General features: G+C 44.4%; 2 protein-coding genes and 1 long non-coding RNA gene across 4 annotated transcripts in view; 1 reads left to right on the top strand and 2 right to left on the bottom strand.

The window, feature by feature from the left end:
* CFAP77 (cilia and flagella associated protein 77) overlaps nt 1-920 on the bottom strand; it is a 59,049-nt gene extending 58,129 nt beyond the window's left edge. The window contains exon 1 of the mRNA XM_074556204.1: nt 396-920. Within this exon, the coding sequence (XP_074412305.1) occupies nt 396-521 (126 nt within the window). The 5' untranslated portion in view covers nt 522-920. The remainder of the gene's footprint in view (nt 1-395) is intronic.
* TTF1 (transcription termination factor 1) lies at nt 920-11,074 on the top strand. 2 transcript variants are annotated; one of them, XM_074556203.1, is made up of 12 exons: nt 920-1,008; nt 1,635-1,735; nt 1,889-2,682; nt 3,464-3,711; nt 4,027-4,212; nt 5,955-6,033; nt 6,300-6,430; nt 6,918-7,146; nt 8,131-8,220; nt 8,429-8,494; nt 8,864-8,949; nt 9,333-11,074. In XM_074556203.1, the coding sequence occupies exons 3-12, from the start codon at nt 1,898-1,900 to the stop codon at nt 9,503-9,505; spliced, it is 2,073 nt and encodes a 690-aa protein (XP_074412304.1). In that variant the 5' UTR covers nt 920-1,008; nt 1,635-1,735; nt 1,889-1,897; the 3' UTR covers nt 9,506-11,074. The 2 variants fall into 2 exon arrangements, with proteins under 2 accessions (XP_074412304.1, XP_005494188.2); XM_005494131.3 differs by lacking the exon at nt 920-1,008 and adding an exon at nt 1,015-1,339.
* On the bottom strand, nt 4,095-13,010 carry LOC141731360 (uncharacterized). The gene is made up of 2 exons (XR_012583394.1): nt 11,145-13,010; nt 4,095-6,601 (listed from the first exon to the last, which is right to left on the bottom strand). It is a non-coding gene; the product is annotated as an uncharacterized LOC141731360 (long non-coding RNA).
* Nucleotides 13,011-13,229: the final 219 nt, after the last annotated feature.

Here is a 13,229-nt window from a genome sequence, read left to right as displayed (position 1 = left end):
TTCCTTGGACTCCTCCAAACAGCCTTGGGCTCCCCTTCCAAGGCAGTGTGATCTAGGTGGGTACAATCTGTGTGACACAAACCCCGGGTCCCTGTCCCCAGGTGCTTCCCAGACCTCGGGATTTGGGGAAACCCTGGCAGGGAGAGCCCATTCTGCTCTGTGCCCATCACCGGCTGCAGAGCGCTCATTAAGGAGCAGCGGGGAAACACAATTTCCTTGTAATAGAAACCAGTATGGGGTGGAAAAAACTGATTTAACGGCTTTAAGGGGAAACTTTTCTGCTGTGGAGCTGCCCAGGGTGACCGTGACCCCTCACCCTCCCCGGGGGCTGTGGGATGGGAGGTGGCCATGGCGGTGGGGTGGTGACAGGGGATCGCGGGGGTGGCGGGGCTCACCTTGATGATGAGCGGGTTCTGCAGCATGCTGAGCCGGACCAGCCCCAGCCGCTCGTTCTCCGTGCCAGGGCCCGCCTCGGCCAAGGTCATGGGCTGCCGCCGGGGCCCCGCTCTGCCGCTCGCCATGGCGCTACCGGCCCGGGCGGCTCTGGGCGGCCCCGGTCCCGATCCGGATGTCGAGGGGGAGTCTCGGCTGTCTCGGTGCCGGGGCTGTCTTGGCGGTGCCGGTGCCGATCCCGATCCCGGGGTTCTCCGCAAGGCCCCGGTGCCGGTGCCGGTCCCGATCTCGGGGGTCTCTGCACGGCCCGGTGCCGGTGTCGGTGCCGATCCCGAGTTCTCTGCACGGCCCGGTGCCGGGGCTGTTTCGGCGGTCCCGCGGGTCTCTGCACGGCCCGGTATCGGTGCCGATCCCGGGCTCTCTGCACGGCCCGGTGCCGGTGCCGGTGCCGGGGGTTCTCCCACCGAACTCGTGGCTCGCGCGGCGGCGTCCGTCTCCAGGCAACAAGCGGTGCGCCGCTCTAATGGCTCCGGCTGGAGCCGCTTCCGCCGGCGGAACGGACGGGCCGGGGGCGGGGCGCGGCGAGCTGGTGCCGCGGGCGCACACCGCGTGGAGGTAACGGGAGGCCCAGCGGGACCGGGAGCGCTGAGGGGCGGCGGGGCCGGGGGGAATCGCGGGCTGTTTACAGCCCGGGGCTGCCGGGAGCGCGGGGAGCCTCCCTCGGTAGCCCCGGAGCGGCGGGGTCCGGCCCGGCCGCGCTCAGCCGGGGATTCTCGGTGTCTGGGCCTATGGCCGAGCTGTGCTTTGAGCCCCGCGGAGCTTTCGGGGCCGCTCGTTGCCCTCGCTGGCGGGGAGGGGATGGCCGGGACCGGCCGGCGGTGCGAGCTGCCCTGGCAATGCGAAATTGAAGGGCGCGTGTTTCAAACGTGCCCCGGGGTGTTGTGTGGTGAGTGTTTTGTACGTGCTGGGTGTAGAAGATGTCTAAAAATGCTCCCTGCCCTCTCTGTGTGCCCGAATCCTCCCGGCAGGGCTGAGCTCGGCCCCTCAGACACTCCTCATCAGAGAATTTGGGGTTTAGTGCTGATCAGTCTCATGTTTCTTTGTTGCCTTTCGCTTGGTGCTGTTTCAGTGCTGAAAGCTGAACATAATAGTGAGACCTTGCTCAGCTATTCAAAATTAAAGCTAATATTTATTAAATTAAATATTTATTATATGTATTAAAGTGTTTCTTGTTGTTGTAGGAAAGCACTTTGAAGGCTGGGGACAGCTGTGATGCTCATCTGTTTGATAAAGAAGGCACCAGCTTTTCCTAGGCACTTTACAAAACTAACTGGATTGAAAAGTAAGAGTCTAAGATAAAATTGAGGTTCTAATTGTTGAGGTTTTGGGTGGGTTCTGTGCTTTTTGTTGGATTTTTTTGGGGGGGTGTTTTGTTTTAAACAAAACCAGTGTATAAATGACAACACTTCACTAAAACTCCTCTCTTTTGCTTTAGAGAAAAAAGATGAAACATAAAGCACATGCAGGTGATTTTCAAGTCCAGGATTCTGTCAAGAGGAAGAAAAAGAAGAGGAAACCAATTGAGTCCAACAACAACCATGAAAATGCTGAAAGTGTGGAAGATGGAGAGCCTGGCCATGCTTCCCTAGTGCTCTTTGAAGATGCAGCAGCACAGGCTGAGGAGGGCAGGGAAAAGAAGAAAAAACTGAAAAAAAAGAATGAGCAGCAGCAGACTCTGCTGGATAAATACTTTGGGAAGCTGGAACATGAGATCAGCAATGGCACTGGAGCAGCTGCTTCCCCGAGGAAGAAGAGGAAGAGGAAGGACAGCAGCCACGAGCTCAGCGATGGCAGCTGTGTCTCTGAGAATCACAACTGCCAGCAGGAGGCTGCTGATTGTGTTTATTTTAAAAAGCACAAGAAGAAGAGGAAAGAGAAGCATCCTGGAGAGGATGAGCTGGGTGAGCTGCCTCCCTGTGAGGAGCACAGCAAGGGCCACAAAGAGAAACCCAAAAAGAAGAGGAAGAAGAGGAGAGAGGGCCAGGAGGACACAGAGGGAGCAGCTGAGGCGCCGCTGTCACCCCCAGGGCAGCACAGGGGGTGGCCTTGCCCTGCAGGGGAGGATGGAGGCTCTGATGCTGCCTCTGCCAGCACTGAGGTCTCCGTGGAGCTCCCTGCAGGCTTCTCCACCCCCAGTAAAGCAGCTGGGAGGGCTCCAGCACCTGCTAAACAGCCCTACAAGAGCAGGGCTTATATCGAGGAGGAGAGCTCTTCAGACTCTGATGTGATGTAAGTTCAGGTTTTCTTTGTGGGGTTTTTTCCTTCCTCCACTCCCCAAATACATTCCTTTTGTTATCTGCCCTCCAGGTTTTTCTTCATTCTGTTTTGTGTGTGTTTTAGAGAAAAACTTTGAATTTACGCAACATTTGTGATGTTGGAGACCAGCTTTAAAACCTCAGTTTGCTTGTGGAGATCCAACAACAATTTTTAAGAACACTTCATTGTAGGCTCTTTCCTCTTTTAAAACCATAGGTATAGAAATAACTTAGCTACAAACAATTCCCATTTAGTGGGGGGAAAAGAAAAGGATTTAGTTTGTTAAAATTAATATTTATAGTGACCATGTGCATTTTAACCAAGCAGCTAGTAAGGTCAGCTAAACAATTGAATGTTCTCTGCAAATAAATGCTCATGTAAGTAGTTCTTGATGCCTTTGCAGTGTCTAGAAAACAAAACAGGAGCAGTAGTAAGAGACAGATGGAAAAAATGTGTGGGCCAGTGCTAGCAAGAGATTATTTCTTCACTATGCCCATGTGTGAGAGTTTTGTGGATTTTCGGAACTTCAGAAAGCTCCCTGATTAGTGTAAGTACAGAAATTTGGAAATAAATTACAATTATTATGTTAAAAGGTTAGAAATGCAAGGCAGTGGATGTGTGAAGTATTTTTTGTTCTGTAATTAATGAATATGTTCATTCTTTTAATGGCAGAGGTGTTGACAACATCTCCGTCTTGGAGTCCTAGTGGTGCATTTTATTTTTGGGGTTTTTTTGTCTTTTTTTTTAATATCAGGACACCAAAAGCCTTGGCCTCACATGAAGAGCACCAGAACAATTCCTTTGCTGAGCTGGCAGCCTATGATGATGTCAGTGTGGATGGTGAGGAAGGCCTGGACTCTGTCACAAGTTTATTTATGGATTTGGATACTGCAAGACAAGAACTGGAAGAGTTTATTCCTCATGTGAAGAATATATCAGACAGTTCAATCAGGAAAATGGCTGGAAGAGACCTGATGAGGTTTAAGGAGTTTAAAAAGCAGGGTGAGCTCTCTGAAATCCTCTTGCAGTGAGGAAGGACTGTGCAGCTGTGCTGATGTTTGGACAGTGCCGTGTCTGTGTCACCCACAGTCTGGTTCACTTCATTCCATTGATGTCTTTTCTGTTTCTGTTTTGGAGCATCTGCTTCCACATTGGCAAATTTCAGTCCAAACTTGTGTGTTAATTGCTGATTCCTAGCTGGTTTTGTCTCTTTCAGTTTTCTCTTTTCCCCTCTGAATTTGTTGATACCTGAAATGGGCAAGAGATGGTACTTGAGGTCTGACCTGGTTTTTTTTTTAAACCTTTTCTGTATTTTAGGTATGGCTGTCAGATTTGGCAGATTTACCCAGAAGGAAAATAAACAAATCAGGAAAAATGTTGAAGAGTTCTTAGCACTTACTGGAATAGACAGTGCTGAAAAACTTTTGTTTACCTCGAGGTATCCAAATGATAAAGACACCATCCATCGCCTGAAAACAGAACATCATTTTTGTGAGAAAATCTGTGAGTATTTAACTTTTTCAGACAGCTGAATGTTGCATTCTACAAGCTGGTGATAGCATGGCATATTCTGTAAAATAATTTTTGTTAAAAGCACTGATGTTGCTAAATTTGGTGAGAAAAGAAGGTGCTGACATGGTGTAGTTGATAATCTGCACAGTTCACTCTTCTTATTACCTGGTCTCAGATAGGAAAAGTTTAGAGATAAAATGTGGTCATGACCAGTAAAGACTTCCAGACTTGCATTTGGGCTTTATGGCTTTAAGTGCATTATTTGCTAAACTATAATTAAGGTTACCAATGGCAGCTGTGAGTGATTAAGTCCTGTCTGAAATTGTTACAAATAAATAGGTGGCAGGTGGAGGAAACTGAGCCATGCCAGTTTTCCAAGAGCTGGGGAGCTCCTCAGTGCCCCAGGAGTTTATTCCATGTGTTTGGTGGCATCTCAGGCAAGGCAGAGTAAAGGGCAGCCTGTCATGGATCAGGATGCTGGGATCAAACTACAGCTTTGTTCCTCTGTGGTTATTTCAGACACACAATACTTCCCTCTGCATTGGCACATTTCCCTGATGCTGACTTTCATTCCAGGCTGGGAATTTGCTCCTGGGCTGGGAAGATTTGGCAGAAAGTCTCATTATTTCTGTGCCTTCAGTTCCCTGTGCTGGGCACTGCTGCCCAAGGTGGTTGTGTGTTCCCAGGGGTTGTTCTCTGGGGATTTTAATTTGGTTTTTGCTGCTGCCCCCAGTGCCTGCTTTTCTCATTTGGGACAGTCTGTGACACCCAGGGTCTGCTCAGCTCCTGCCTGGTCTCATGTCTCTCTTTAAGGCCATGTTCAGCATCATGCCAGTTAAATTTAATCACACCTGGATCAAATGCACACCCAGCCCATGCAGTTTGTAGCTGCTGATTGGAAAGAATCTGTTGCTGGCAGCATGGCCATGAAAATGTGTGGTGTTGTGTTGTAATCTTCGCTGCAGTGTTGTTCTTGCCTCTCTGCTGGGGCTCTTCTCCATTCTCTGCAGCACAGTCCTTCATGTCTTCTCAGGGGCTCCTCTTGGGCTCTTGACCCACCCCTATTTATCTCAGTTACCTTCACGAGCTACAGCTGCTGCCCAACTAAGGCCCCTGCAGCTGCAGCTCGTTTGGAGCAACTCGGACCCACACAGATCCCACAATACAACATATATTCAGGCCCCCACATTTCCCCCCTTTTCTTTTAACAATTATACAATTACAATACGCATACAGTTCCAGCTCTCAGGCTGCCACAGCTCTCAGCTGTCCTATCTTCTATAGTCCCAGCTCTCTGGCTGATATTCCAAAGTCCCAGCTCTCAGGCTGCCACAGCTCTCGGCTGTCCGGGGGATTCCATACCTTCTTTCAATGTTTGGTTGTGTGTTCTTCCTCACACGGGGCACCAGTTGTTGTAATCTTCGCTGCAGTGTTGTTCTTGCCTCTCTGCTGGGGCTCTTCTCCATTCTCTGCAGCACAGTCCTTCATGTCTTCTCAGGGGCTCCTCTTGGGCTCTCAACCCACCCCTATTTATCTCAGTTACCTTCACGAGCTACAGCTGCTGCCCAACTAAGGACCCTGCAGCTGCAGCTCGTTTGGAGCAACTCGGACCCACACAGATCCCACAATACAACATATATTCAGGCCCCCACAGTGTTGGGTTTTGGGGTTTGTTTTATTGTGGCCTCACCACTGTTAGAAATGTTTGTTAAAAATGATCCTTTCCCTTCCAGCTGAGGGCATTCCCCGGCCCTGGAGGCTGATTTATTATCGAGCAAGGAAGATATTTGACCCAAATAATTATAAAGGAAGGTAAGGGAATGCTTTAAAAATATTTCTGAATGCTAAGATCAGTCTGTGTTGATTATTTGTAAATTAAAAATGGATTCAAATGAAGATCCTCTCTCCCATTTGTGCCAGTTACTGCACTTCAATGATAACTCATTTTCCCTTACTGATTCCTCTGTTCTAAAATGTGACTTGATGATTAACCCTGATCACATGCAGATGTTACAGCCCTTTAAGAGATTGAAATTATTTGAAATTACAGCTGAAGCTGTGCCCATTTCCTCACCCAGGTATACTAAAGAAGAAAAAGAGCAATTAAAGAAGTATCAAGCTCTGCATGGCAATGATTGGAAGAAGATTTCTGAGTTGATGTCCCGTTCTAACCTCTCAGTTGCTATGAAATTCTCTGAAATCAAGTCAGGTAGGGAATTTTAAGAAAATTCATTTTGTGTAATGTTATTTGAACTGTACAATATAGGTACTCTAAAAGTCCTTCAAGTGTGGGGTCTTTAATTAATTAATTGATTTGTAGTGGTGGTCCTCTTCTTCACACCACTGATTGTATTTTCATGTGGAAAGGTAAGAAAGATCTCTGAAAGAAAATGGAAAAAAAGTGGAACAAATATGACTCTTTATTGACAGAACTGACATCTAAAAAAGATGATTTTATGGGGAGGGCAGAAGGAATTTGGCAGCCAGATTTAAAAAGAACAGCTGGAGATTAAACTGTTCTTTAGTGTTTGGGCTGAACTCTCAAGCTTGATATGCAGAAGTGTTTCTAGGACATGTGTTAAGAAGTTGGTCCTATAAATAAAAATCACGCCAAGTGAAACATTTCCTCTTTTACCTTTTTTTCCTTAATCACTCCTGATAAATTATGCCTTAACCTGGTGGCTTTTCAATTTTAGCTATTAACTATGGTCCATGGACAGAGGAGGAGACCCAGAAGTTAATGAGTGCAGTGAAGGATGTGCTGAGGAGAAAAGTGACAGTAGGAAATGGAAATTCCCTTTCCTCCCTGGAGCAGCCAGACTCAGAGCTGTGGATTGAGCGGGAGCAGCTGCACCAGGCACTGCCATGGACTGAGATTGAAGCCAGAGTGGGAAGTCGATACTGGAGACAATGCAAACAGAAATGGTGAGGGCTTGGCTGAGCTGGGATGGTAAAATGTGTACTGGGGTGTGTTTATTCTGCAAAACCTGTGTTTTGTACCATGGTGATCTTTGGTAGGACAGGTAAGAGATTGTAGAGCAGAAAAGAGGCATTGCAGATGAATGTGAGAGAAATAACTCCTTGCTAGCTGCAGCAAGTTCTGTTTGCTGTGATAGCAAAGCCTGATTTCTGCCTGGTGTGAGAGGCCTGAGCAGCAGAGTTGACTTACATGCTGAACCCTGGGCATTGTGACTAACACCAGCAGATTTATTGAGCTAAAAATAGATGATTGAAACTCCTATGCCAGCTGTAACCAGCTGCTTCAGACACTTTCACATAACCTTGTGTAGTTATCTGCAAGAAATGTATCATTTTGAGAAACTTTCCCAACTGACAGGAATAGCAGTTTCTTTTTAGGTATTTTAGGGGAAACTGTCCCAGCCAAGGCCTGGGCCCCTGCTGGTTGGGAAGTGTGCCATCACATCCAGGTGTTCTGTGCTAAAAATATAATCAAGTCACTTTGACTTGCTGATTGGGGGCCCATAAAAGCTGGACCCACTTTTGAGGTGAATTTGGAGACCTCACCTAGAGGTGGACACACTTGGAGGATTTTCCAGTTGTTGGGAAGGGTCCTGCCTGTGAAATGGGGCTGCCCAGTGACAAGATCTGGATGACAGTAAATATTGAAGTGATTGGTGATGTATCTTTCTCAATCACTATCCTTTCATATAGTAATGATTAGTGCACTCTTATTTTTGCTGTTGCTAAAGTTAAGTGTATAGTTTTATTGAATGTATTATTTTACTTTTTTGTTGCCTTAATATTCATAGTAAAATAACACCATTTTTTCCATTGATGACTGTGTCCTTTCAATACCCCCTGTCACTTGGCAGAACACTGTCTCTCTGTGACAGCAGCAGCTTGGAATTTCTTGAAATGATAGAAACTTGTTTTTGTGTGTTTTCAAAGGAATTCAATTCTAACAAGCAAATTGACCAGAGGGCAGCAGTTGTTCAGAGGGACCAATGGATTAAGGACCAAGATCACCCTTATTAAAAGGTACAGTGCTGAGCCCTGGGATGTTTTTTATCTCCCACTGTTTGAGCTGTGCTTATAAAAGTTGGCAGGGTGAGAACAGCCTGATTGCATGTTTTGTAATCATTCTTTCTGTGGACAAAATGTTCTGTAATTTCTGACTGGGGGAGCTGGGAGCACTGAATGATGTCTTGAGTTCTGCTTGCAAACTGCTTCTGTCTCACATTCCCAGGTTGTATCAAACAAAAGCAGAGGATGCCAGTGAAGTAAACTGGGATGAGCTCAGTACTGCTATTGGGTAAACCTCCCTTCTTTTCTTTTTATGGATAGAAAGGGCAGTGAAAGCAGAGGAATCAAAGTTCTGATACCTTTACAACTGTAGGAAATGTTCAGTTTGGAAACATGAAACATTACAGTTGCATATCCTGGCATAGCATTGAGCAGAAAGCCAAGATCTGAAACCCTTAATGTTCCAAATACTGGGGTGTTGTGTAGCTGTTAATCAACTAATGGGAAAAATTATTATTTGATATTATGAGTTAATTATTATTTGAATTCCATCATTTCTACCTAAATCTAAGCTGGGGTTTGACTGGATAACTCAGTAGCAATTAAGCTTTATGATAGTTCCTTGCAGCACTAATTCTTTGAACTCTTCTCTTTGCAGAGATGTTCCTAGAGACTATGTTCAATCAAAGTTTTATAGGCTAAAAGTGTCTTTTGTCCCTCTCTGGAAAAGAAGGACATTTTCTGGTCAGTATGCCAGCTGTTTGTATGTGCTCCTTCAGGCTTTGGCTTGAATTTCACAGGATATATATTCTGGTTCAATTTTTTCCTAATTGGCTAAAGTCTTAGACTTTATGCTTATTTTACTAATTTTTCTTATAACTTTCAGTGTTCTCTTCATGCAATTGCTTATGAAACTGTTCTCTTTACTACCTTGGCTTGAAAAGCTTTAAGACTGTATATTTTAATTTCTCTTTGCATGTTTGTGTTATGCCTGATCTCCCTGCAGCCCCTGGGATCAGAACAATACAGAGATTTTGTGCATTTAACAACAACATAATTTCTATCTGTGATGCTGTTCCTCTACAGATCCAATTAAAACCACTTTTTTTTTTTCTTTTTTCTCACAGAAATTATTGATTATCTGTATGAAAAGACACTCCCAGACCTTGAAGAAAAGTTAAGGGAGGAAGAGGGGAAAGAGAGGAGTGTTGACAGTTCAGCAGCCAGGCAGCAGCAGCAGGCTTTCAGGCTCAGTGACATTTTTGACTCCAGTGATGAGAGTGATGAATTAATGAATTAATTAATTGATAGTCCTAAAAGCAATGCCTAATTTGCAGATTTAACTGGCTGAAAGTGGGTGCAGCTCCTCACCTGCAAGTACCAGGCTGTTGGCAATGGGAAGAGTCAGGATTGGCACCTCTGACTGTCCTGTTTCAGCTTGAAGATTGAGTTCAAGAGAGCTTTTGTGCCACATTTTATTTATTTTATTTTATTTTTATTATCAGCTCTGGTTTTAGAAGAGTTCATGTAAGCATACAAGTTGCTTTCTAAATGTCTCAAAATACTTTTTTTTTTGGTGGAGGTGACAGCTGCTGTTTTCCCTTCATGAATGAACTTGGTTTTACAGAACTTTATTTTTTTTAAATTTATGGGACTGGAAAAAGGTTTTCAGTTTGCTTTTAAAACTGTAACAATCAAGTGTTTAGACATCTGTGTTGATGAAAACAACACAACTTTTGAGTTGTGTTTTTTTTAAACAGGTATCTTATTCTTAAAAGCAACTTATTTTATTTTTTATTTTTGATGCAGACGTACACTTTTCTCAATCTTTCTAGAGAAAAAAAGACTTTTGTCTATTATTATTCATCATTTCATGCTAACCAAAACAAGTAATATAAAGTGTTGTATTTAATATTTGGAATACAGAGACAAACCTGTATGTATATATATATATATATCCATACATATATATTTTTATTTTGCCATGGAGAATTTCTCCATTTTAATAAGATGGAGGTTTTACTTGTGTTTTGTATGATACTTTTAACTCTCTGCCTGAAGTGATTATTTGTAAATTGACTGAATTAATGTAAAAAGCCCCAAAATGTATGTGTAAATTCTTAGTAAGGCTTGTTTATATTTCCCATATGCTGTACTAGACAGTAAAGCAAGAAGATTCAGTCCCTGCCTTTCAGGGTCATTTTGATAAGTGACAATTTCCCTCTTCAATTCTAGTAATCATTATTGAAAATCCAGAACTTTCAATGGCTTGAAATAAAGGCCTTGTTGGAGGGTCTGGAAGGTGACTTAGAGCAGGGATTTGAAAGGAAAATTTCCCATATTTAACTGTGTCTGCCTTTTGTCTCTCTGAGATGTAAAGCACTGGGATTTTGTGAGACAGGCACAACCTCCCCTGCACCAGCCCCTGCTTTGAGGGTAAAGTTTTCCAGCCAAGAGATGAAATGGGATGGGGGAAGGAAACCCACACCACCTCCACTTAAATCTTTGTGTTGCTTCATGGGTTTTAAAGTTAAAAACTGAAAAACTTGAATTTCTGAATCTAAAAAGTTTGTCTTTTTCAAGGGTTTTTTTTTTTCCCCTTGAAAATTGAGATGCTCTGAATTATGTGGAAGCAAGAGCACAAACAATGCCTGGTTGTAGAGTTTGTAAAGTAGATCTTGCAGAAATAAACTCCTATCTCCATGGTGAGTTTTATTTTATTCTTTGCTTTAAAAGAAAACTGTTGTGACTGAGTGGAATACACCTCACTCCAGAGAGAGAAGCAGCAATGTTTTATTGAGTGAAAAGAATAATTTGACAAGAGTTTAATAAATTTGATGGAATTCAATAAAGTTTTAACAGTGGTTTACCAAGGTTCAAAGCTCACCTTATTAATGACTTATTCATTAGTACTAATTTAGCTGCTGTCAGTCACTTACCAAGGATCTGGTGTGAGTAAGGGATCCCAAACCTTGGGAGCTTTCCCTGCTCCATCCAGGGCATTCCTCTGGCCTTCAATCCATCTGCAATTCAGAGTTATTAGGGTGAAATTGGTGCTCATTAATCAGCAGTACAGACAGCACAGATGTTTGTTTTAGCTCTGCTATCTCATTCTCCACTCATTATCTTGCATATTTGGGCTTCAAAACCACCTTTCAAAATATTTTTCTGAGGAATTTTCACTCCCTTGGCAGTGAGCCAGGAGCATTCCAGCTCAAAGGGAATGAGCTCCTGTTCCTCCCTCCCAGAAACTACCCAGGAAAAATCTTGCTGATGCTCCTTAAAAGCAGTTTCTCTGCTAAATAGGAGTTGTAAACTTGGAGCCATCACTGCACTGGCTCCTTTTGAGCAAACAGACCTGAGGAGAGAGAGGTTTGCATCTCCCTTCAGCCCTGGGAATGGAGCAGTGAAATTCCTTCCTCTCCCTGGCTGAGGTGTGTGCAATCTGTTTGCACAGGAGCAAATCATTGCTTGTTGATTATTTCCCAGGTGCTGAAAGGCACAAGGAAGGAGCTTTTCCCTTTACCATCCTCTTCCCTGGGCCCACGGGGTTATAGGCATGGACAGGCAGTTCTTTCACGGGGATATTTCAGTGTTACTGTAAAAAGAGCAAAATCTGCAGAGGTTTAAAAAAAACCCAAAGAGGCTCCACAGAATGATGAAGAAAATAACATTGACAAAGCTTTGTGTATCAGACTGCATTATAAATAAGAGCATGACAGATCCTTCAAGTGTAAAAGCACCCTAAAAACTCAGGTGCTTCAAGCAGATATGTTGTTTCAAGTGTTTCTCTGGCATCTCTGTGACCTGAGTGGTGTTACAGCACAAAACTCTTCAGCTGTGTGGCATTATCAAAGACAGAGACAGATGAGCTCCAAGGCTGTGTTTGCAGCACTTCAAAGCTGAAGAAGCAGCTGAAGATCAAACAGGGATTTGCTTTTTTCACCCCTCCCTCCTGTAAGATCTTAACCAAGGAGGTGGAGAAAGGTGATGCTGATATAACTTGGGTCAAAGTTACAAGATGTTTATGTAGCTTGAGGTTAAGGACACCAATATAACCTGAATCATAACTCTGTATATTTATACAACCTGAATCATAACTTTCTATATCTATATAAGCTGAATCATAACTTTTTGTACAGTGCAATAGCCAGTCTATGGTTAGCTGGTTACTTAAAGCTTAAATAAACAGAAACTTGCCAGGTGAATAATCTCAGAAACAAACAAGTGTAGCTATACTGGGAAGCAGGAGGATGTACAAACAAGAAATTGGTAAATATAATTCAAATTAGCCACAAAATGAAGAATTTAGATCAGTTAGATCCAGAAAGACCAAGGAACACCATAACTGCACATGGTCTGAAGACAAAGTTAAAAAGTTCAGATGGGAGGAAGACCTTGAGCCTTCATCAAAGAAAACCCCCAAGAACACCTAAATTGGGGAGGTGCAAGGCACTACAGAAAAACTATTTATAACCATAAGATAACATTATGTATAACATCATCACATACGTGCTGAGCTAATTTAATGACATAGCAACATCAAGGAATACTTACTGTACAAATAAACCACAGCACTCAACAAGGGTGAGTGAGTGAGGTGGAGAAAATCCCCCTCAACTCCAGCACTGCAATAAACAAATACCTGCTCTGTAAGCAGCTGTTTATGGTGTTTTATTTCCAACCAGTCTTTTCGGCCATCACCTGAGGCGGTGCCTGGGTTGTAACACGGGTCAGACCCAGCACCGTCCGTCCCTGAGGCTGTAACGGGGCTCAGACCCAGCATTGTCCATTCCTGAGGCTGTAACGGGGCTCAGGCCCGGCACCGTCCATTCCTGAGGCTGTAACGGGGCTCAGGCCAAGCACAGTCCGTCCCTGAGGGTGTAACGGGGCTCAGGCCAAGCACAGTCCGTCCCTGAGGGTGTAACAGGGCTCAGACCCAGCACCGTCCATTCCTGAGGCTGTAACCCCGCTCAGGCCCATCCCCGTCCCTTCCCGAGGCTGTAACCCCGCTCAGACCCATC

Source organism: Zonotrichia albicollis, chromosome 21, assembly GCF_047830755.1.
Source record: "Zonotrichia albicollis isolate bZonAlb1 chromosome 21, bZonAlb1.hap1, whole genome shotgun sequence".
NCBI lineage: Eukaryota > Metazoa > Chordata > Aves > Passeriformes > Passerellidae > Zonotrichia > Zonotrichia albicollis.
The sequence above is the reverse complement of the archived record's forward strand: the minus strand, read 5'-3'. Positions and strand labels throughout refer to the sequence as shown.